At 43.0% G+C, this 21,333-nt stretch overlaps 1 protein-coding gene across 7 annotated transcripts in view; it reads right to left on the bottom strand.

Moving 5' to 3' along the window:
* Positions 1-21,333, bottom strand: part of Pcnx1 (pecanex 1) — a 148,177-nt gene that overhangs the window by 19,376 nt on the left and 107,468 nt on the right. For all 7 annotated transcript variants that reach the window (XM_052185505.1, XM_052185504.1, XM_052185503.1 and 4 more), the window contains 12 exons: positions 20,783-20,874; positions 19,058-19,167; positions 18,645-18,750; positions 16,032-16,124; positions 11,974-12,124; positions 9,826-9,967; positions 8,585-8,762; positions 7,756-7,864; positions 6,938-7,067; positions 3,802-3,860; positions 1,204-1,419; positions 29-282 (listed from right to left, as the gene is read on the bottom strand). In XM_052185505.1, coding sequence (XP_052041465.1) covers positions 29-282; positions 1,204-1,419; positions 3,802-3,860; positions 6,938-7,067; positions 7,756-7,864; positions 8,585-8,762; positions 9,826-9,967; positions 11,974-12,124; positions 16,032-16,124; positions 18,645-18,750; positions 19,058-19,167; positions 20,783-20,874 — 1,640 coding nt within the window. The remainder of the gene's footprint in view (positions 1-28; positions 283-1,203; positions 1,420-3,801; positions 3,861-6,937; positions 7,068-7,755; positions 7,865-8,584; positions 8,763-9,825; positions 9,968-11,973; positions 12,125-16,031; positions 16,125-18,644; positions 18,751-19,057; positions 19,168-20,782; positions 20,875-21,333) is intronic.

Raw genomic sequence — 21,333 nt, forward strand, 5'->3', positions numbered from 1 at the left:
TAGAGGTCTAGGCAGGCACATACCTTACCTTGACATAGTAGGTGGTAAGAACTCGGCGAAGGTCAAAGACTTGAAGCATGGAAGCAGCACTGTTGTCAGTGATGCTGTAGCCTTCCAGAATGTACTTAGTGACAACAACTTCCCATGCCAGCCAGCGCTGGCCAAACGCAGCATTAAAGGAAAGCACATGGGGAACATGGCCAGGCTCACAACAGCAAAACCCTTCATCTTCTTCCACTCCTTCTGTGATGGCTTCCACTTCCCGCTGCTGACAGTAGGTACCTTAGAAAAAGACAAGACCATTACAGACAAAGGCAAAAGACCAGCAACTGGGCAAGAATGCGTACTAGGGTACTAGGCAGACAATTAGAAAAGACACATTTTACAGTGACTCAGAGTACGTGACTGATATGCTCTGGAATATTCATCACCAAATTGTAGCTAACTCCGGAGCTCAGGCAGACTCTCTGTTCACCTGTAGAATGCTGTAGCACACTACAGGCCTGGAAACTTATGCTATAAAGTAGCTTCTTTAATTCTGACTATCAGATTTCCCAAAAACTTTAATGGGCTTACAATTGCATTTGCCAAGTGAAGCCCACATGAGTAAATGCTCATTCTCCAATGATGTACATTCGTCACAAACAGCCGCAGCAGGTCACTGAACCTAAAACTAGCTCCTACACATGCATACAAGCTAGTTATTGTGCAGGATTTGATAACTCAAGTTGGTATATTTCTGAATGCATAATTTTCTGTGTAGAATGAATTGGCTTGTCAGCACATAAAATTGTGGAGGGCTGGTGGGAGGGGCAAAAATCTCAAAGATCTAATTTTATAATTTTTTTAAAGATTTATTTATTATGTGCTTGTCCCTGAGAATGTATGTACACACACACACACACACACACACACACACACACATATGTACTACATGCATGCAGGTGCCCTTGGAGGCCAGAACAGGGTGGTCAGAGTCCCTGAAGTGGAGCTGGGAGCCCTGCTGGGTACCGGAGCAGGACTCGGGTCCTCTACTTGAGCAGCAAGTGCGCTGAACAGCTAGGCTGTACTCCAGCTGCCAATCCTGACACCTTTCACTTGGGGTTTAAATACACACAACTGACACCTTTCATTTGGGGTTTAAATACACACAACTTTGCCACCATAGGCACCTATACAATAAAAGGTGACTGACCATCTTACCTCTGAACTCAAGTCCCCGCAGCTGGAAAGTGACCAGGCCGTTGCCTATCTCTATGAGGTGTACTAATGCATTGAGATAGTCCGAGGCAAGGATGAAACAGTCCCCGGTACTATAGTTTCCCCACCGTCCTAGCAGCAAATCACCACAAAGACTGTGCTGGAGGGATCTGGTCAAATGTTCATAGAAGATAGAATTCAGATTGTTGTCATCTGATCCTGTGAGAAGAGAGTTTAAGAAAAGTTTATTTCACTTCAATTACTTGTATTTATGAATAAGATCACTAAAAAGTCTGAAATCAGGCAGACATCATAATGTAGACTTCGAACCCAGCACTCAAGAGCAAAGGCAGGGAGACTGACACAAATTTGAAGCCAGCCTAGGCTACAGGGTGAGGCCAAACAACCTAAACGAATAAAACCAAATTCCTCCTATGGCCATGCCTACATTTATTTGACAGGAAAAAATACACACCACACACCCACAAATTGTATGTAAAAAGAAAACTGTGCTATGGTTTGGATGCACATTCCCCAAAGATTCATGCCCAGCTGGGAACATTGCTGGGAGGTAAAAACAGCAGAAGTGTGGCCAGGAGTAGGCCCGGGAAGAGTGCCCTGGCCGGCACCCTGGCAGGAGCAGCTAGGTCTGTTGTGGCGTACGTGCTCCCAGGGTTCTGCCTCAGCACAGCTGCAGCACACAGCCCAGTGATGCCAAACAGCCACGGACTTCTACCTCTGAGACCGGGACTAGAGCACATTCCCCCCCCCCCCCTTCGAGGCTGCTCATCTTGGGTATTTAATCACAGCAACAAAAACTCATTAATAAACAGCAAATAATAAGTAAAGCTTCAGAATCAAGATTTAGGAGTCAAGGAAGCAGAGAGAGAGCTCAGTACTTAAAAGCAAGCATAGCTCTTACACAGGAGCTGAGTGTTGTTCCAAGCACTGGTAGCAGGCAGCAAACTCAAAAACCCGTTAGTGCCAGCTGTAGGAATTCCCTCCTCTGGCATCTACAAGCATCTGTACCCATGTGTGTGCACATGCACACGCTTGAGTAAGCACACACCCAGGCATGCAAGTGTACACACAATTAAAAATAAAGTAAGAAATAAAAGAGAGATCCTCTAAGGGTTCATTTGTCCAGGGTGAACCTCTGACTAGCACCCTAGGAACTTTTGATTTGTTTATGATTTAAGGACTGCTACATGCCTTTCCACAAAAAATATACAGGATGCAAAATTCAAGGGAACATCTGGTAAAGGAAGTTGGTAAGATTATGTCAGATTTTAACAAACAAATCCAAAATAAAGACAAATGAGTCAAAGTGCAAGCACCTGGAAGGCTCATATGAAGCAGACAGGAACTGAGCACTCGCATACATGCAGAGCAGGCTATACTGGAGGTTTACCTGAGGTTATACTGGAAGAAATGCACTAGGAGAACACCACGGACTTCAGGAGACAGAAAACCACCTTCCCAAGCATTCCCCCCACAGCAGCCAGCCCTAAGTTGAAGTCAGAGTACTGGAGAAAGGCTAAAATCTTCAAGGCTTGGGAGTTAAACTCACACTAACTACATGTAAAGACAGTGAGGACAAATGAGAGTCTATGCTAGTTGTCTGTCTGTCCATTAGGAAGGCGTGTAGATTCTTCCTCAGGACTTCTTCCTGCTGCTGCAGCACCTGAGAACTCTAAGCCACACGCTCTCACTGGAGAGGAGGTGGTCCTTTCCTCTGTGAAGCTAACAGTGATGACTGTCGACCGGACGGAGGGCTCTCCCTATTCCAGCTTTATAACTGAAAATCAACTGGATTGTTAAGAGTTTGGTTTCTAGGATGGATAGAGCAACATATTCCTGCCCACTTGGGAGTAATGTTTGTTGGAGGAATTAATAGTTTCCTGAGCTAATTAACTGATTCATTAGTCTTGCTTGATTAGAGCAGCAAGATTCTCAGGAATAGGGTGATAAAAATAAGCTTTTCCAAATCAGCTAAGAAGCAAACTTTAGATAACGATACCACAACCAAAATTAAACCCACTAAAGCCTCATCTTGAGTGGAATTTAGAAACCTCCCATGACATTCATGCACACAAATAAGATTAAGTTTGAATATTTACCTAACACTTGGGGGGAAAGGACTTGTGTTGGAGCACCCAGCATTCTTACCTCGTTTTCGTCTGTCTCTACTCAGCTTATATACTGTGGCTATGCTCTAAGTCACATATACTGTGCTTTGCTAAAGGAAATAAAAAAGTGAAGGATAGCTGAATTTTTACAAAATGATTTACTTGAGTCTGCAGGAGGGTAGTGAATTAAGGCTAATCTTCATTACATTGTGTTCAAAGCCAGGCTGGGCCACAGAGATCCTGTCTCCTAGAGAATTTATAGTAAGTGGGAGTGAAGCTATGAATGTGTGTGTGTGTGTGTGTGTGTGTGTGTGTGTGTGTGTGTGTGTGTTTGAGAGAGAGAGAGAGAGAGAGAGAGAGAGAGAGAGAGAGAGAGAGAGAAAATGTGTGTGTCTACACATGACTATGTACATGAACATACAAACACACCAACTCCTCTGACTTGCCTTTGTTTTACAAATAGAACTCTTACCTGGATTTCTATCAAGCTGAGAAGCCAATCTGGTATTTGAATGGTCTACACGTTTTGTGCTGAAGAAAATAAAATAAAACATTTTTAGTATTTTATACTTAAAAAAAATAAGAGTAAGGGAGAAACTAGAAGACACAGATAAATCTCACCTCTGTAGGAAAATCTCTGGGAACACACTCTGGCTAGATAATCATCAACTTGGCAAGCACAGACTTTATATTTTTCATATTTTCACAACTCATAAGCCTAAGTTTCTCCTCATTTGTGTTTCATTACAGAGTGTAAGAAGACATGCATGAATACACAACAAACAAAAACTGACCAGATGCAAAGAACACAGATAGCACACGGCTCTCCCAAGTGTACGACCACGAAATCCCTTTTCAGGAAAGCGCACTTAGAAATATCCAGAGGTATGCGGTCCACGGAGGAACAGAGGCTCACGGTTTCCCACACTGCTGCTGGCTACTTGTAGTTTCTCACTATGCTGAGGCCTGCACTGGCAGTACAAAACTGTGGCCCTCAAAGGCTGGTGCTGAGCAGGAATCAAGGCGGGGCCCCAAAGAGTACCCCGTCTGCCTTCACTGCCACATACATGAAATCAGTCAGCTAACTTATCTTCTAACGCCCAGCTAAGCGGCTGAATTCTCAACTCCCTGGGCAGGCCACACTGGCAGCCCCGCTCTCGGTGCTGTGCTGCCCGGAGGGAGGGCAGCTGGCTGCGCAGTGATGCCAGCTACAAGCCCCACTACCGGCTCCCCCGAGACCCACGGCTACTTCAAATAGCGAAGATGGTAAGAAGGTATGAGATTGGTCAGATCTGTTGCTTAACAAACATTTATCAACGTAAGGAAGAGCCCTCATCACTTCAAGGGACATATGGTAGCTCTCAACAACATAATTCGCAGTTTTAAGCAAAAATTTAAGAGTTTAGGAAAACATGTACCTGCAACCTTGAGTGTGACAGCTTCTTAGTGTATATACTTTAATGGCTTTACTTTTGGGATTGGTGATGCTGTGACCACCTTTTTAAAATGTTGTACAGCTACTGTATCAGTCCTTGGACATATATCTCACTCAACAAGCATGAAATATTTAAATGACCAACAAATGCTAAAACTTATGAACAAGCAAAACTCTCATTCAAAGAACATGGACATTCAATATGGATGTGACCCACTTCTAAAGGATCATAGGTGGAGTTTAGACTCCACAGTCCAACCAGCAGGACAGCTAGGACTACACAGAGAAACCCTGTTTTAAATAAGCAACCAAACCAAACCAAACCAAACCATACCATACCATTATTTGACTTTTGGTGAATGATCAAGGAAAAACATCCACAATGGTCTTTTTAAAAGGCCTATTAAAATACTTTTCTTGGGGCCGGAGAACTAGATGGCCACTGGTCACAAGGACTGGCTGCTCTTGCAAAGAAGGTGGGTTGGGTCCCCAGTGCCCACATGGTGGCTCTCTATCCTTAACTCCGGTCCCAGGGGAGCCAATGTCCTCTTCTGAATTCCTCTAGTAGTAGATATGCAGTACACATTCATATATACAGACAGAACACTCACACACATTTAAAAAAAAACTCTTTCTTTTTCAACTGTGTATCTGTGAGGTTAATTTTTTCTTCTATCATTTCAAGCAAAATGTCATACTGCAAGATTAGATGCAAAATGTTGTACTACAAGAGTGAATATAAAATGTTTTACTGTACCGAACAGATATAAAATGTAACAACAGATACAGAATGTAGTACAAGAGTGGATTCAGGAGCAGGAAGTGGGGATCTGACCTATCTCCTAGCAAACAAGACATTAAAGTTCTGTAAAACTGCAAACAATGCAATCTACAATCTTCCTATTAAAAATCTGGTAGGTGGGAAATATTCTTATTAGCTTAAAATGTTATATGGGATACGGGTCCTCCTTCTTCTTCCCCTGGACCATTTAAAAAAAAAAAAAAGATAGCATCTTGCCACGCAGCCCAAGCGGGCTTGAATCTTGTAATCTCATGCTTCAGGCTTGGTTCTGGAATGATGGGCATAGTGGAGAGTTCCTATTTTTAAATGAATAAACTTATGACTTTTTAATAGGTTCCTTTGAAGATACTATTAAATAAAATTTCTATTTAAATACTATGGCACCTTGAGTATTTTTAAGGGTACCAAAAATGGTGATAGAAGCCTGGTGAGATGGCTCAGTGGTTAAGAACACTGGCTGTTCTTCCAGATATCCTGAGTTCAGTTCCCAGCAACCATCTGAATTTGAGGTCAGCCTAGTCTACACAGTGAGTTCCAGGACTCACTACATAGTGGACTCTGTCTCAAAAGTAAACAAAAAAATTATTGATGCAAACTGTTAGGAACAACTATCACAGAATATAACTTCAGGCTAGAAGTTGGCCCAGAAGAACAGGATACAGAAAGTAATATAAGTTTGCCCACATCAGAAACACTATGTAGTTTTAGATGAAGGCCAAGTAGAGACGTCAAGCATATAAGCTAGCTTACTGTTTCAAAGTTGAGACCATTATTTTTCTGAATAAAAGTGCCCCACTTAGCAGTGTGGGGAAAGGCAACGGCAGATCAGCACGCTACTGCACTCTGACGTCTGTGCCCCCTCACTCTGACTGCTCTATCTAAGCACTGGGTTAAACAGCCGGTCAATGAATTCTCACGCACAAAGGAGGAAAGTGCTTGAATGAAGTTACCAGAAACTTTCCTTCCTGAAAAGGCAAAGGAATCTGTAAAAGCTCAGCTCTAGAAACAATTCTATGGCATTTCTAAGGAAAATATGCCGTAACACAGCACAGCCGCTGTAATGGAGCAACACTGCATTGTAAAGTCACAATGTTACTGACAGGGCCTAACTCCAAGACATGTCATTATAAAACATGCAGGAGTATAGTTAGGATTATACTTTTAAGAATCACACAAATAGTTGAGAAAATAAAGATCAGTGTCCTCAACTCTCTTTATATAATCTTCAATTTTTAAAAATAGATGTAATTTTTTAGCAAAACAAGTATTTTATCAAAAAATTATGATAAAAACATTTTTTATGATGAAGCTGACGATTGTTCTCCTCTGTGAAAAAGACGAGACTGGCCTCCGTGCGCTCCGTTCACTCACTTGTAGTCTCTCTCCCAGAACTTGACAGGCCTGACATAGGAGGTGATGAATATGGCGCTCCCCAGGAAGGGGTTTAGTGGTGTTGAGAAGAAGGCCGACACGACCGCCTGAACGAACAGCATAGCCGAGTCTACACGTAAACAGTTAAGGAACAAACACAACAGACGGGAAAAAGCAGAGGGAAAAGACGCGGGTCAACCTTGGACTGATATACTCAGGGTTACCTTCACAGAGGCCAAACCCTGAACGCAGGGCAAATGAGATGGCTCTGCAGGAAAAGGCGCTAGGGGAGAATTGGCTTTTCCCAATTCTTTTTTTTTTTCTTCAGTTTTCTTCTGACCTTTACATGAGCAACACACAAATACTGAAATACATAATACATGTAATACACTTCTTTTTTTTAAGTATTGCAAATACCAAAAATCGGTATTTGAATATGGCTGGAGTTACTAGTCTTCCTGGTAACTTGAAAGCACTTTTGAGGTACGAGGATGGAAACTTTCACCCAGGAATTTAATTAAGACTGTTGTGAAAAATGTTCTGTTCGTTTATTCCAAGTGCATTAAAAGTTCCTAGACTTTAATAACAATCATACTTACATTTTAAATATAAAATTTAAAAATAGCATTACTTATTACAAATCCTTAATCTCTGCTTGTATGTGGTTCATCTGTGGGTTGCACAAACTCAATCAGAAGAGGTAGTTCTCCAAGCCTGTGAGGCTTGGGCAGCTTGTCAGCCCCTGGCATGCCGGCTGCAGGCTGTCACTCTCATCAAGGATATGGCTAGCCAGTCTCACAAACTGTAGTGAAGGATACGGGGCACCGCAAAGGGCTGAGCAAACGCGTGGAATGCAGAGCCCCACGTGATCTGCCAGGGAGCGACATAGGTGTACACGAACTGCAGCTTATAGAGGAGTTCCCAAAGCTGTGAGAAAAAGAAAACGCTGTCAGGAAAACTCTAAGCAGGTATTTCAGCCAGAAGACAAACAGCCTGAAATATGTGTCTTCTTCCTACAGGAAAATGGCACTGAAGTCGTTTTCCCATCGCATAGCAAGACTAATTTTATCAACTGCGAAAACACCAGCGCATACTTGATACGAGACTTTTTTACTGTGGCCGTGGACTCAGCGATTGGTGTCTGTAAGAGTTCTGTGCCCTCTTCTGGCCAATCACAGCATCACTGCTATTGCCAGCAAACTGAGGGGGAGAAGCAACACAACTGCTGTCCTCCCACTGAAACTCTAGGTATCTCTAATACACGCATGCATTTTACCCCAGGACACATTTCCCTTGAAGTTCAGCCTTTGGGAGTAAATATGTTCCAAATGTAATGTCACAAGGAACCAGGAGAAAATCTAATACAGTGGCCACTGTCTACTGAACAGCAATTTCTCTTTGTACGAGACATCTGTCTGAACCTCAGCTGCTGCCTGTGGACTCAGACCACGCACATGTAAGTCTTCTTTGACTTTGGCTCTTATGAACCATGTGGCAAACACTACCTGCTGGGTTTAATAAGCTCCAAAATAACTGATGAGAGAGGACGACTATTAGACAAAGGTAACACCAGCATAAACCTTGACAAGCATGTCAGGGAGTGAAGAGTTTCTTTCTGCAGAGGTAGATGTGCCCTGATGGGTTTACCTTGCTGAACAGGATAGACATGAAGAAGAGGTCCAGTAGCATCGTCTCTGAGAAGGCTTCATAGTCAAACTTGAAAAAGAGCACAGTGAAGATGACGGTGATGTACTGGTACGTGGGGCTGCTGAAGGAGGAGCGCAGCAGCTTCAGGCCAGCGATGGTGATCATCAAAGCTCCCAACCTATAGCAGAGACAGGCAGAGCCCATCAGCCTGTGCTGCCAACACCTGCATCCACCAACACTGACATCAGCCCATGCTCGCTAAGCTTCTGATAGAGACCAGACAGACTGGAACTGATGTATAGAAGCATAGAAGCAATGAGTGTGTGTGTGTGTGTGTGTGTGTGCGCGCGCGCGCGCGCGCGCGCGCACAAAACTGTAATCCCAGTACTCAGGAGATCACAGTGGCAACTCCTTTGTCTCGGGAAATACATATAAAAAAACAGTGATCTCTATGATAAGTATATGACACCATGAAAGGCACTAATACAACATTCTTTATTAGTACACATTATGAATTTTATCTTCTACATAAATAAGCATGTTCAAAAAATAAAAGTTATAGTTCTAAAACCTGGTTCTCTAGCTTTTCAATTTAACATTAGCAGCATTTAATACATGAAAAACATGCACCAACACTCCCTAACATGGAACTAAAACTACTGAGTCTGACAGGATGACTGCCTAGGCAATAGCCACCTACATGGTGTGACGTGCACAGTGTACAACAGCCGCCTCCCAAACCTGCCATCTAATGTTAAAAACGAACTTGACTTGTAATATTAAAGTTACAGTTTTCATTTATGTTGCATAAATGCATACATATGTGTGTGCACCCGTGCACTTGCCATGTCGTGTGTGGTGGTCAGAAGACAACGTGCTGGAGTCGGTTCTCTTCTTCATTATGTGGGTCAGGGATAGAGCTCAGACCATGAGGCTTGGCAGCAGGAACCTTTACCTGCTGAGCCATCTATCTAGCAGACACCCAAACTCACCTGACCTAATAATCACCCTCTCATAAAATACTGGTTGACATTAAAAAGCCAAGAATAATAAAAATACAGTGATGCCCAAAAAAGGGAGACAAAGACACCTTCACCTGAGCGGTTCCTCTTCTGATGCCGTGTGACAGAAACAGTGTTTAGTGGTATTTGTCCAATGATTCAAGATGCTTCACCAAGTGTGTAAGGTGTTATTTATTACTGTTCTAAGGACATGGTGACAGCAGATGACTATATACTTACTCTGTATCTAGTTTCTTTGGGCTGGCAATTGTCTCTGCACTGCTGCTAAGTTCGTTGAGGACAATCAGTGGATAGATGATATTCTTCTCCACAAAAAGAAGCCACACATGAAGTTTTTCGAACCACATCATGGTGGCTGCATCTGATGAGGCAACAAGTCCAGAAGATCACAATTCATACAGTGTTTAAAGCAGTCGGGCATATGGTAAGAAGAAAGGATGAACTTAGAACTCAAATTTAGCTCAGTGCTATGAGTACAAAAACATAAGAAGTCTGTACTTCAATATTGGGTCAACTTTTATGTGATCACACCCTTGCATGCATGTGTGCAGGCATACACACGTACAGACACACATACATAATCAGGCACAGACACACACGCACAGGCAAGAACAAAGGCACATACACAGTTTCTGACCTAGACGTGACTCACACTTAGGTAACTTTACTTTTATAAGCTGCTGTGCAAAGCTGTGTATCACACCAGGGCCGTAACACACCGGTGTCAACTGTTCACCATTTCCAGCAAAATTTTCATTTATTGAGATCTTATTTTTCAACATAATTTTTCTCATTTTATATATATACATATATATATGTATATATATGTAAATAAAGGTTCTTGGGCTGCCTCAACCCTAGATAAGTAAGCTCTCTTCAAGTATCTGGTTTTACAATGGGAAAGTATATGCTACAGATGCACATACACATGGTTTAAAGTCACCCAGTTTATAAGGCATTTTCTTCACTAGTGGTATCAGGTAACAAGCTCTTCGACTATCTAAAAACAATACACCAGGCTGCTAGGCAGTCTTTATATTTCTAACATCAGTACAAAGAAAACAAACAAACAAGCCAGCTTAATTCTACAGTTCAGTACTTTCAATAAGTAAAAAATGTTATGGCAATTCAAAATCTATAAAGTATTTAGACTGATTAAAATAAAGAACTGCACAACCAATAAAACTATTGATTTTAAAACAAAACATCTGGTCCTATTTATATATACAAGTGACAGAAACAAGTCATCACAGAAGACAAATGCGACCAGAGCTGTCACTCTGGGCTGAGCTGTCGGTCTGGGCCGAGTTTCTGACACCAAGATCTGGCTAACACCAGGCCTTACACTTTCCTTTGCTTCCCTTCCTAAAAAGGCCTTTAGTTTGCAAAAGGTCTCCATAGCATCATCCCACACCTTGCTCATTAGCTTTCGGTAGTGCCTCCAGGGTTGGACCACACTGCTTCAGTCAGTTTCACTAAGAGGCCCATGGTGAGAACAGAAAGTCAACTCTGTTAGTTTCAAAGGCTTCAATGTTCTTCAAAAATATCACCTCATACTCAAACGACTGGGTGAGTCACCCTCTTTACAGCAGTTCAGTGATGTCAAGGAGGAAAGCTTGGTTAATTCGGGTCACTTGTGTGTAGCACAGCCTGCCCAGGACCAACGGACAAGGAAGAGTGAGTCAGAGTTCACAGTGGAAGGGAGAGGCTGGCTAAAAGGACAGGCCTCCATCTCTTCTCCAGTCATTTCATTCCTTATCCCAAATCTGAGCAGCAGTTACAGAAAGGACCACCACCCCTGTTCTTAAGAAGGACAGTGCTTCTCGTGGCATAAGAGACAAAGGCCTTCCTTCCTTTCCTTTCTCCTTCCTTTCCTCTTTCTCCTTTCCTCTTTCTCCTTTCCTCTTTCTCCTTTCCTCTTTCTCCTTTCCTCTTTCTCCTTTCCTCTTTCTCCTTTCCTCTTTCTCCTCTCCTTTCCTCTCCTTTCCTCTCCTTTCCTCTCCTTTCCTCTCCTTCCTTCCTTCTGCTTAAGTTAAAACCTTTCAAATGGAGGACTGGATGTGGACTGAGCTGCCTGCATACTGATTAGGGAGAAAATGGGTGAGGACTGTTAGCCCCAAGCCGAACACCCCAGCAACAGGGGTGTGAACGCTGGAGCAGAAGCACAGTGGTCTACTCTTGGAAGATGGCCTGGGAGCTCAGCTGCTGCTCTTCTAGCAGAAGCCAGTGTCCTGCAGGGGACACCTCAGCAGAAGCTTCAAATCCACTGCAAGAACCGTGAGCTAAAGTGTGGCTCCATGCAGCCTGCTTAACTCACCTGCTGGCATGCCAAAGTGAGCATGAGACCGGGGTCAAGGGCAGACTTACTTCGAACTTCATACTGCTTGTGCTCGGCCGTCTGGAGCAGCGGCCTGGAGAGGCAGTGCCACGGTAGCTGCTTCCTTACTTGAGGCAACACATAATGGGTTACGAGCCCGACGACGCCAACCAGGGCGTACAGCACGTACTTGAGAGCAGGCTGAAAGAGGACAGAGCCCAGCGGTGAGGTGGTACCCCCCGGGGTTCATGCACAGCTCCCACATTTGATTTCATTTTTCATCCCATAATGAGCAACATTAAAGTTAATCTTAGAATCCAAAACAAACAAAATCTGTTTCTGTATTTGTAGGGTTTTTTTTCTGCCTAAATAAGCCACCACGTTAATTGACTGCCCTTACACATATCTGAAATATGGTAACTACTTTGGTGTCTGACACTATATTCAATGAAAGTGGCTAGAACTGTTGCTTCCTGCTCCAAGAATGTTCTCCATGACTGCCTGAGCAACTGTCTGAACTTGTGAAGATAAAGGACATGAGCTAGGTCTGTCGGAGGAAGAACAGAATGGAACAACACCATTAGATTCACAGGAGGAGGAATCAACACCATTTCATCCAATATTAACATCAAAAATCACATATATATAAAACTCTGCCACGAACGAGTGTCCAGTTGTACCCTGAGGAACAACTAAGTGTTTAGGAATGCAAGTTCAAATTGGAAAGAAGAAAAACAAGCAAACATGCTTAACAATATTAAATAATCGAGTGAGCCGCTGCTTCTGGCTAAGCGGAGTAGCAGTGACTTACCCTTCCCCTGGAAAGAACCAAAACCGAATACAGCACGTGAGCCAGCAATTTGTATTAGGCAAGATTTACAGAAACAAGCCTATGCCCAGAAGTAAGGGAACCGAGGAGGGAAACTGTGCTGGCCCTCCTCACAGCTCCAAGAGAAGGATAGGAATTGGGACACCCAGACCTCATCAGAAAGACTGTGAACCTAAGGGAAATGGCAGAGGAGACCCTTGAGATCTGCAGATGGGCCTTCAAGTATTCATAGGAATGGGAAGCCCATGAGCATAAGGAACTCTGAAGAACCACAGGAAGGACAACAAAGCATACAGGATTCATTCTCACAGGACCCAGAGAGCGCCATGCCCTCAGGCTAGCCTGGGAAAGCTCAAGCAGAGACCTGAGGGTGCCTATCCCTACTTGCAGGAGATAGGAGTGTGCTCTAGGTAAGCTTGGCCCCTGTTCCCACCTCATAAACTGCTTTAAGCAAAACCAAGACTTGAGGGGATCAAACTGTTAAAGGATTAAGACTATCTAGGGACAATTTTTCAAGTACTTCTGCAAATAAAAAGTTTAATACCTAAAAGGGCAAATTTCGCTGTTGGCATCCACTTAAAATTTTCCATAGGGCTCTTTGAATGCATGTTGAACTAATGTCCGGTACTGTTAGCCTGGCTAACAACCCAAAGTCTGGGAGGTAGTAGGCCAGTGCAGGAAATCTATTTTTGTGATGAACTATAACTGACTGCCTTCTAAATACTTCTGCTTACACCTTCGACAACAGCAGCTCCCTTAGACAAGAGCCTGAATCAGGGAAGCCTATTCTTACAATGAACAGCATGAATATAGAGACTGTTCAAAATGCAGAAAGGCAGCCACAGACTCCGGCTCTAAACAAGTAACTTCACCACCCAGCTAGAACCCAGGGAGCAGTGTGCAAGGAGAGTGGAGAAAGAGTTGGGAAATGGAGGAAGGGCTATAGGTATGAAGCACTGCTGGTTAGAGCTGAGAGGACTGCAGGACTGTTAACTCAAGGGGCCACAGACAGTAGGCCGGCCTTATCAACATTTAGTCTGCCCTGCCCCTCTCAAAAGCTGGCTGCCAACAGATTTTGCTGAGAGCCCACTCCACTCCAAAGGGTAGTTCTAAACCCACTGTCCTACAGATGGCCCTGGCTAATCTTGGTGGGTCACAAGGCAAAACAAGTAGACATAAATGGAAGCTAGGAGACAAGAGGTCGGTAAGGAAAGTGTACGTAGGTGAAATTGTGGGAAAAAATCTATATGTACAAAGAATCAGGACACCACAGCTCAGAGTAAAGGCAGAAAAATCAGCCAATCAGAACTGACCCACAGTGATAGAGATGTTAGGATGAGAAGATAAGGATGCTCTTAAAAATAATGGCCAAGTCCATATGTCCAGAACACTACATACAATATAAAAAAGGATTCAACAGACTTCTAAAGATGAAAATCAGAGATTATGAAGCAAAAAAGACTCTGAATGGGGTTGATGAGAGATTATGGCACAGAAGAGAAGGTTAGTGAAGTATAGACAACAAACCCAACACCAAGCCAGAGGAAAAGAACCGAAATAAAGAGCATCAGGCAACCACAAGACACATGCGACTGCAGTCCCCGGGGTTGGGGGTCAGGGCGGTGAGAACAGGATAAAATAAAACACATCCTAGAATAGTAGCCAATGTCTCCAAACTTAATGTAAAGTTTGAATCAGAGAAATGGACCTCAGCTACCAAAGAAAACCACACAAAAGTACATTTTAATAAAATTATCCTCTACTAGTGATAAGACAAATTATAAAAGCAGCAGAGAAAGAAACACCATTCACAGAGGGATACAGACAGGACAATTGCAAGACTTCTCATCAGAGGATGAGGTGAGGACCAAGAAGACCTTGTGAGACCTTTCAGATGCTACAAAAACTGTCATCCTGCAGCTACACCCCAGGCAATACCTTCCCAAATGAACCAGGGACCAGAGTGCAGAATAAAGCATGTGCAGAACAAGAAACATCCTCAGACGTCTTTGAGACCAAAGGAAGTGACACCATATGGAAACACTGGAATATAGTCACGAGAGTCTCATGTGAAACAAGGGCACTGGGCAGTGCTCAGATAGCAGAACTTCCCATGTGGAACTGAGGAGCAGAGGTGCTCACCCATTCTTCAACCTGCTTGGATGACAAGACTCAACTTCTCCAGTGGTACTCAAGTCAGGATTTGGAGGATGTCAGTAGAAAAAACACATCTTACATTCAGGATGGATACAAATCACGAAGGCCAGAGGACAGACAGCTATGTATGGCCCCACGGCCCTGACTTCCTTGTATCTGCACCTTTGTGTATTTGCTTCCTGTGCTGCACCCGTCAGTCTCCATGACCAAGAGAACAACGAAGGGTGCGCTATTTGCAGAAGAGATTCTATAAGAATCCATTTTAACTGGGGCTTTCTATAGCATCACTTGCTTTGTGGAAAAGCAGTGTCATTTAGAAGACACGTTGGGAGCCTTCTGGAAGAACTACAGACAAGAACAAAGTCTGCAGTCAACAGTAAGTGAGGAAATGACGACTGTATACAATTCACCTCAGATGTCTGCAGTAACAGGAAAAGCTCCTAAGCCATTCACAGAGACTTAGAGCCTAGAGAAAACTCGATAAAATACATAAACAAAAGCTCATATATTCCTGAAGGCACAGGGACCACTGAAGAGTGAAACTGAAGAAGTGAAGGCAGAAAGAATGAAGAGGCCGAGGATGGGGAGACAGGCAGCAGGGGGCCATACTAGAGTAACACCAGTAACACTAAAACAGCCACTACACCGCGGACTCACGGCAGCAGTGTATACTAGCAGTGAGTCTACAGAAGTCAGGCTTCCTAACAGTCAGCTAAAGGTGGGGAGAGGAGTCACCAGTCCTGATCACTACCGAACTGTGGCAACCAACAGATTCTAGAAAAGTGGGGGGCACTGTACTCAGCTGTGACCACAAGATAAACCTACCAGGCTGTCATAATTAGCTTCAAACCTACACTCTGGTTCAATCATACAGAACTAAGCAAAATCAATAGTGAGTAGGGAAAAGATGTATGGGGAGGACTGATTCGGGGCTGGAGGGAAGCTGGGGAGGGATGACAAGAACACATGTTATATTCGGATAAAATTATGAAGGAATAAAACTTACTACTAAAAATGAACACATACTAAAAACAAACCAAAAGGCCCAAATGTTTCAGTCCCACGATGTCACACACTGCCAACATTACTTTCTATCAACCCAAGCCAGAGAGGATTCCTTACCTGCAATGCTGTGAACACTGTGCTCACATGGATAGCGAAATACAGCACACCAATAACGATGCACACTACCAGGTCGGATTGTAAACGCTCACTCTGTGGGACAGGGCAAAAATTAACAGTTACATACTTGTTTGTTTTTGAGCTAAGGTCTCATGTAATCCAGGCCAACTCCAACTGTAATGTAGTTACAATGACACTTATTACCTAATCCTCCTGCCTCCATCTCCCAAATGCCACCATGATTTTCTTGACATACAATTAAAAAAATATTTTTTCCAAAATGGTAAAGCTTAAAAGACAATTTTGTACCAATACACTTCAGCAATTTGTTTTTTTTTTTCTCATAGAAAATAATTATGTAGAATAAATCTATTTTCTTCCTCAATAGAATAAATCTATTTTCTCATATTTGGGGTTACCTCTGAGTTTGGTAGGAACCCAAACAACCCATCTACTTTGTAATGCTGTAAACAAAGTCTTCTAGAAGATTTTTCCCGTCATTGGTCAGTTCATTTGCTTTTTTTTATTGACAAAAAGACAAAAGCCTATCTTCTGAGGCATCAAAAGAGCATGTACACTTCACATGTGAGGTTTTCACAGGGTTAAGGATCCCTTATTTGAACTTAGGACAAAAGCGTTTCCAATTCTGGAATTCATTCAGCCTTTGGAGAACTTTAGTGGACTCAGCCAGTTGGGGATCCCTGAACTAAAAATCTGAACACAGAAATGTTGTAAAATCCCAAGGTTTTTTTTTTTTTTTTTTTTTGAATGGTGATTTGGGAGCCTTTCAGGTTTTGAGGTTTTGGAAGCATACTCAGCTCTGTAATAAGAACAGGGGCTTCCTAATCCCCCTGGCCACCCCTATTAATCAGATGACACAGACCACATTTAACATCCCACCACTCTTAACTCAAACACAGAAACTAAAGTTAAAAGAGAATTTCCTTCAATTTTATCTTGAGGTAGTTTGTTACTACTACTTTTCTGAAGAATTTGTGGACAGTCATGTTCACTGGAAATAGATACTATGTTCAACTACTATTTAGGTAAGTTCACCATTCAGACATAAATAACGGCTGAGGTGATAGGTGTAAAGGGACTGAGGATATAGTTTCAACAGTAGAGTATTTGCCTTAAGCATTAAGACCCTGGGTTCAATGTCAGCACAACAACAAAACAATCTAAAATAAAACAGAAAATAAAGTGTGTTTTGTCCTACAAAGCAGGTAAGAACTACTAGAACTCACTTCTAACGTTACTACAGAGGCATTATGAGCCGCTAGACTGAACTGGGAGTAAACAAGTAAGTAAGCACAGTGAGTTACAAGACTGCTCTTCCCTTTGAACTTGAAACCTCATTTTAACTTTTCCTATGTGTTTATGAGTACTTAAAGGTTTTGCCTGTATGCATGCCTGTCCACTTGTCTGCAGTGCCTGCAGACACCAGGAGGCATTGGAGCTCCTGGAACTGGAGTTACAGGCAACTGCAAGCTGTCATGTGGTGCTGAGGACTGATCCCAGGGTGTCTGCAAGAGCAGGAGTGCTCTTGACTGCTGAGTCATCTCTCCAGGACACAAAACATGCTTTACAGACTTTTTATATTGCCCTCAAGAAATAAAGCAGATTGTATAGGTTTGGGTTTTTTTTTTTTTTTTAAATCAACAGGAATAATTACAATCTAGCTTACATTAAACAGTTTGATCAGTCCTTGGCCCTCACCCATAGGTAAAGTTCTATGGCCCTCATGGATACCTAAAACTACAGATAGTACTTGACCATACAGCTGTAGAGATAATCGAGGGCTACTCAGGAATAAGTGGCCGGTAGTGGTGTCTACTGAGTAAGGGGACGCTTTGTGTCTGAGTAGAACACACAACATTCCATCCTGCTACTCAGAGTGCTGTACAATTTAAAATTTAACAGATTATTTATTTCTGGGATATTCCAGTTCATACTTTTGGCCTGGATTTGACCTTCAGTAAAGGAAACCATGGGAAGGGAAATGAGGCTTGCGAGAGACTACTGTTGTAGTCAAAGTCCAGAGCCTTGTCTCCCCTGGGGAGGACCTACATTTCTAGGACCAACGGAATGGCTTAATTTTACTCCACATGAAACCCTTTGACATACTCTTCCAATTGAGATCACGTGTGAGGCAGGGCTTCTCACATGCAGGCTAACAGTCTCCTTTCCAAACTGTTTAGGACCAAAAGCATGTGAAACTGTGGATCTTTGGGAATGTGGGAATATTCCCATATATCACATGATAAATTGTGAGGCGAGGTGCCCATAAAAAAGTAAGATTCCTTTCCACGTGTGCCTAACAGCCTGCAGGTGACTGTGGGCAGCCCTGGAAGGGGCCTGTGCTTTGACTGTGACTGATCACATGACAGCAGGGGTGCAGCTTTCCCTGGGTGATGATGTTAGCACACAGACAGGACAGTCTAGCTGAGACTAGTCTGCACTTTCTAGATGAAGGATGCTTAACGAGGATGTTAAAACCTAGACTGAACACAATGAACTACATTTAGTAACACTTCGTCCAACACTTCACAAGTGTTATCATAAAGCACAACCATCTGCTGAGGCGGCCATGGCTCAGAGAGCTACACTTACAACAGAATTGCTTAGCTTCTCGGGAAGTGGGTCTCTCACTTCAGACAGAGGGTCTTCTGGGTTCTTCTCATCAGTTTTTGGAAAAATCTTAGATTGCATCAAAGAGCTTTATTTGAAAGAAAAGTATTTTAGCAGAAAATATATATGAAGCTTGAAAATCAGCACACACACATACATACATAAGACATACACACAGCCACATATATACCACACATATACACAAAATAAAAAAGTAAAATTGAAATTTTTAACAATATACATTTCAACTAATGTAATCAGTATGACTCAAAATTAATGTATTTTTAACCCAGATAGAATAGGCTGAAACACTTGACAGGAACTAAGAAAGAAGGTGGTTGGACTATTAGAAAGTCCAACTTAAATGTTCAACAAGAGGAGCGGATTTCACTTACAAGAGTACAGATGGGTCACTGCTTTGCCGGCTGAGGTGATAGGACACCGCCACTAACAAACCACAGAAAACAGAGAAAAGTACAGGAATGTGCTGGCCATCCCAGGAATCCTGATGAAAAGAAATTCAGAGAAAAAGATGCTTGTAACCTTTAATCAATTCAGCACAGAATCAATCCTCTTACATCAGTATTTTAAAGACAGCAAACTTAAAGTATAAAATAGTTTAGCTATATTAGTAACTACTTTATTCCAAAGAAATTTAGATTCCTTTTCTTTTTCATTTGAGAAAGGGTCTCACATAGCTCAGGCTGGCTTCAAATTTGCTATATAGCGGTAGCGGAGTTTGAACTCCTAACCCTGCTCTGCTTTTCATGTGTATGCATCTCAGGCTGACGTTCTCTTTCTCTGGAGACTGGGATCAGGTACTACACCTCTTTTGTCTAGGGAAGCGTTCCTCTCTCTGCTCTCTCTCGGGATGAGAATTTCGTTCGTATCAGGAATGACCCCTCATGCCTGGCGCTGTCTTTCGCAGTCTAAGCAGTGCTCACTATGTAGCTGGTACTGATTTTACTTCCCCCTTCACACTTATGTAAATCAACTCTCAGATCTTTTTAAAAAACAAAATTAGAAGACAACCCGTATCATGTCCACTTGCTTCCTGTGTTCTAGAAAGCACAAAACACATTCCCTTAGTTCCTTTCAAACTTTAAGTTATCTTAATTTCCTTCCTCAAAAGGTCAAAGAAAGAACTTTTGTCAAGTCTGAGAGTCCATCAGATCCCAAATCTAAAAGGACCTCTCAGACTCAGATGTGTTTGGTTATCCTCGGTGGGACCTCACTTTGTGTACCCTTGAATACCACCATTTCTTGAGTTCTCCCTCACGTTTCTCTTGCCAACCCACAGTAGCAGCCTTCTTCTATGACCCAATTCTGTTGATGACTTTTATATCCACCAAGCATGAACAGAAATCTTTCTATATGACTACTACCATGTGCCTCTGTACCCCACAACTATGAACAAATGAAGTGTTCACATTAAAAATTCCTTGTTCCTGAACTCTAGGATTTTCAATCTTGCCCAGCTGGTGCTGTGATGCAGCCAGTGGTTCGAGCCAGACCCTGTTCCTAGCCCTCTTCTCTTTTCCAGATCCCCAAATGTACTGATGGGGATCTAGCTTGAGTGAAGGGGCTCATGGCTTGGGGACATCTCTGTAAATCAACCCAGCAGTGTGCTTCAGGGCTGTTCTACCCGCATGAATCCTCGAGTGTGCTCTTGGACTGACTCATTTTGTTGCTCTGTCTGTTTTGCTGCGCTGAGGACCAAGCCTCAGACTGTGGATATGGAAGAAAACACTCTTCCACTGAGCTCACGCTGTCAAAACATGTTCTTAGAAATGTAAAGCCATCGTGATAGGAAACGGAGTAGCTATACATGTTCTTAAGCAGAAGCACATTTAGCTGCATGGTCTGTGGTGCCATGTTTGCCTTCTTCTAGCAAAGTCTAGTTTAGTAGACTTTTCAGTAGTAACCTGGGATTACTGTTTGGAAAGGAGGCTTCCTTTAATAATGATTGATTATTAAATTGCTTTAATTTCAAATTAAGAGAGAACAGAGTATTAATCAGCACCGGAAGGCAAGGGGTACTAGTGATAATGGGGTTCGGGGAGGGCAGGAGGGAATCAGCAGTTATGCAGACACACAGCATACTCCAGTCTGTCACTTACCCTTAAAGCTCCGTAGCACAACCCATACAGCAAGGCGACGGCCACGATGCTGCATAGGAAACTGTACAGTGCTGCCAGCAGGCTGGTGGTGGCTAGACGGTGAAGGAGGAAGAAAATCGGGATCTTAGAAACAACTGCAGCACACAATGCACAGGGAAGCACAGAGTCAGCCCAGCACTGCATCTTTTCCATAAGACTGGACAGACAAAGGCTTCTAGCTCCAATATTTTGTTGAGACAGAGTCTCACTTTTAGCTCAGCAACTCTCAGCAATCCTCCTGTTTTAGCCTCTCAAGTGCTCAGGCTAAGGGTATCCAGTTACCACGTCTTGCTTTAAATCTCAGAAAAAAACATCTGTACCTATAATAGGCTTCAACTTGTATGTCGGGGGACCATGGAGCTGGCTGGTCTGTGAGCACACTCTGCTCATGTAGAGTTCGGTTCCCAGCACCTCTATCAGGCAGCTGGCAATGCCACCTCCAGGGACCAGGTGCCTCCAGCCTCCGTAGGCACTGCACCCACAGAATTAAAAATAACCTTTATAAAAGGTAT

This window comes from Apodemus sylvaticus, chromosome 6, assembly GCF_947179515.1.
Source record: "Apodemus sylvaticus chromosome 6, mApoSyl1.1, whole genome shotgun sequence".
Classification (NCBI taxonomy): domain Eukaryota; kingdom Metazoa; phylum Chordata; class Mammalia; order Rodentia; family Muridae; genus Apodemus; species Apodemus sylvaticus.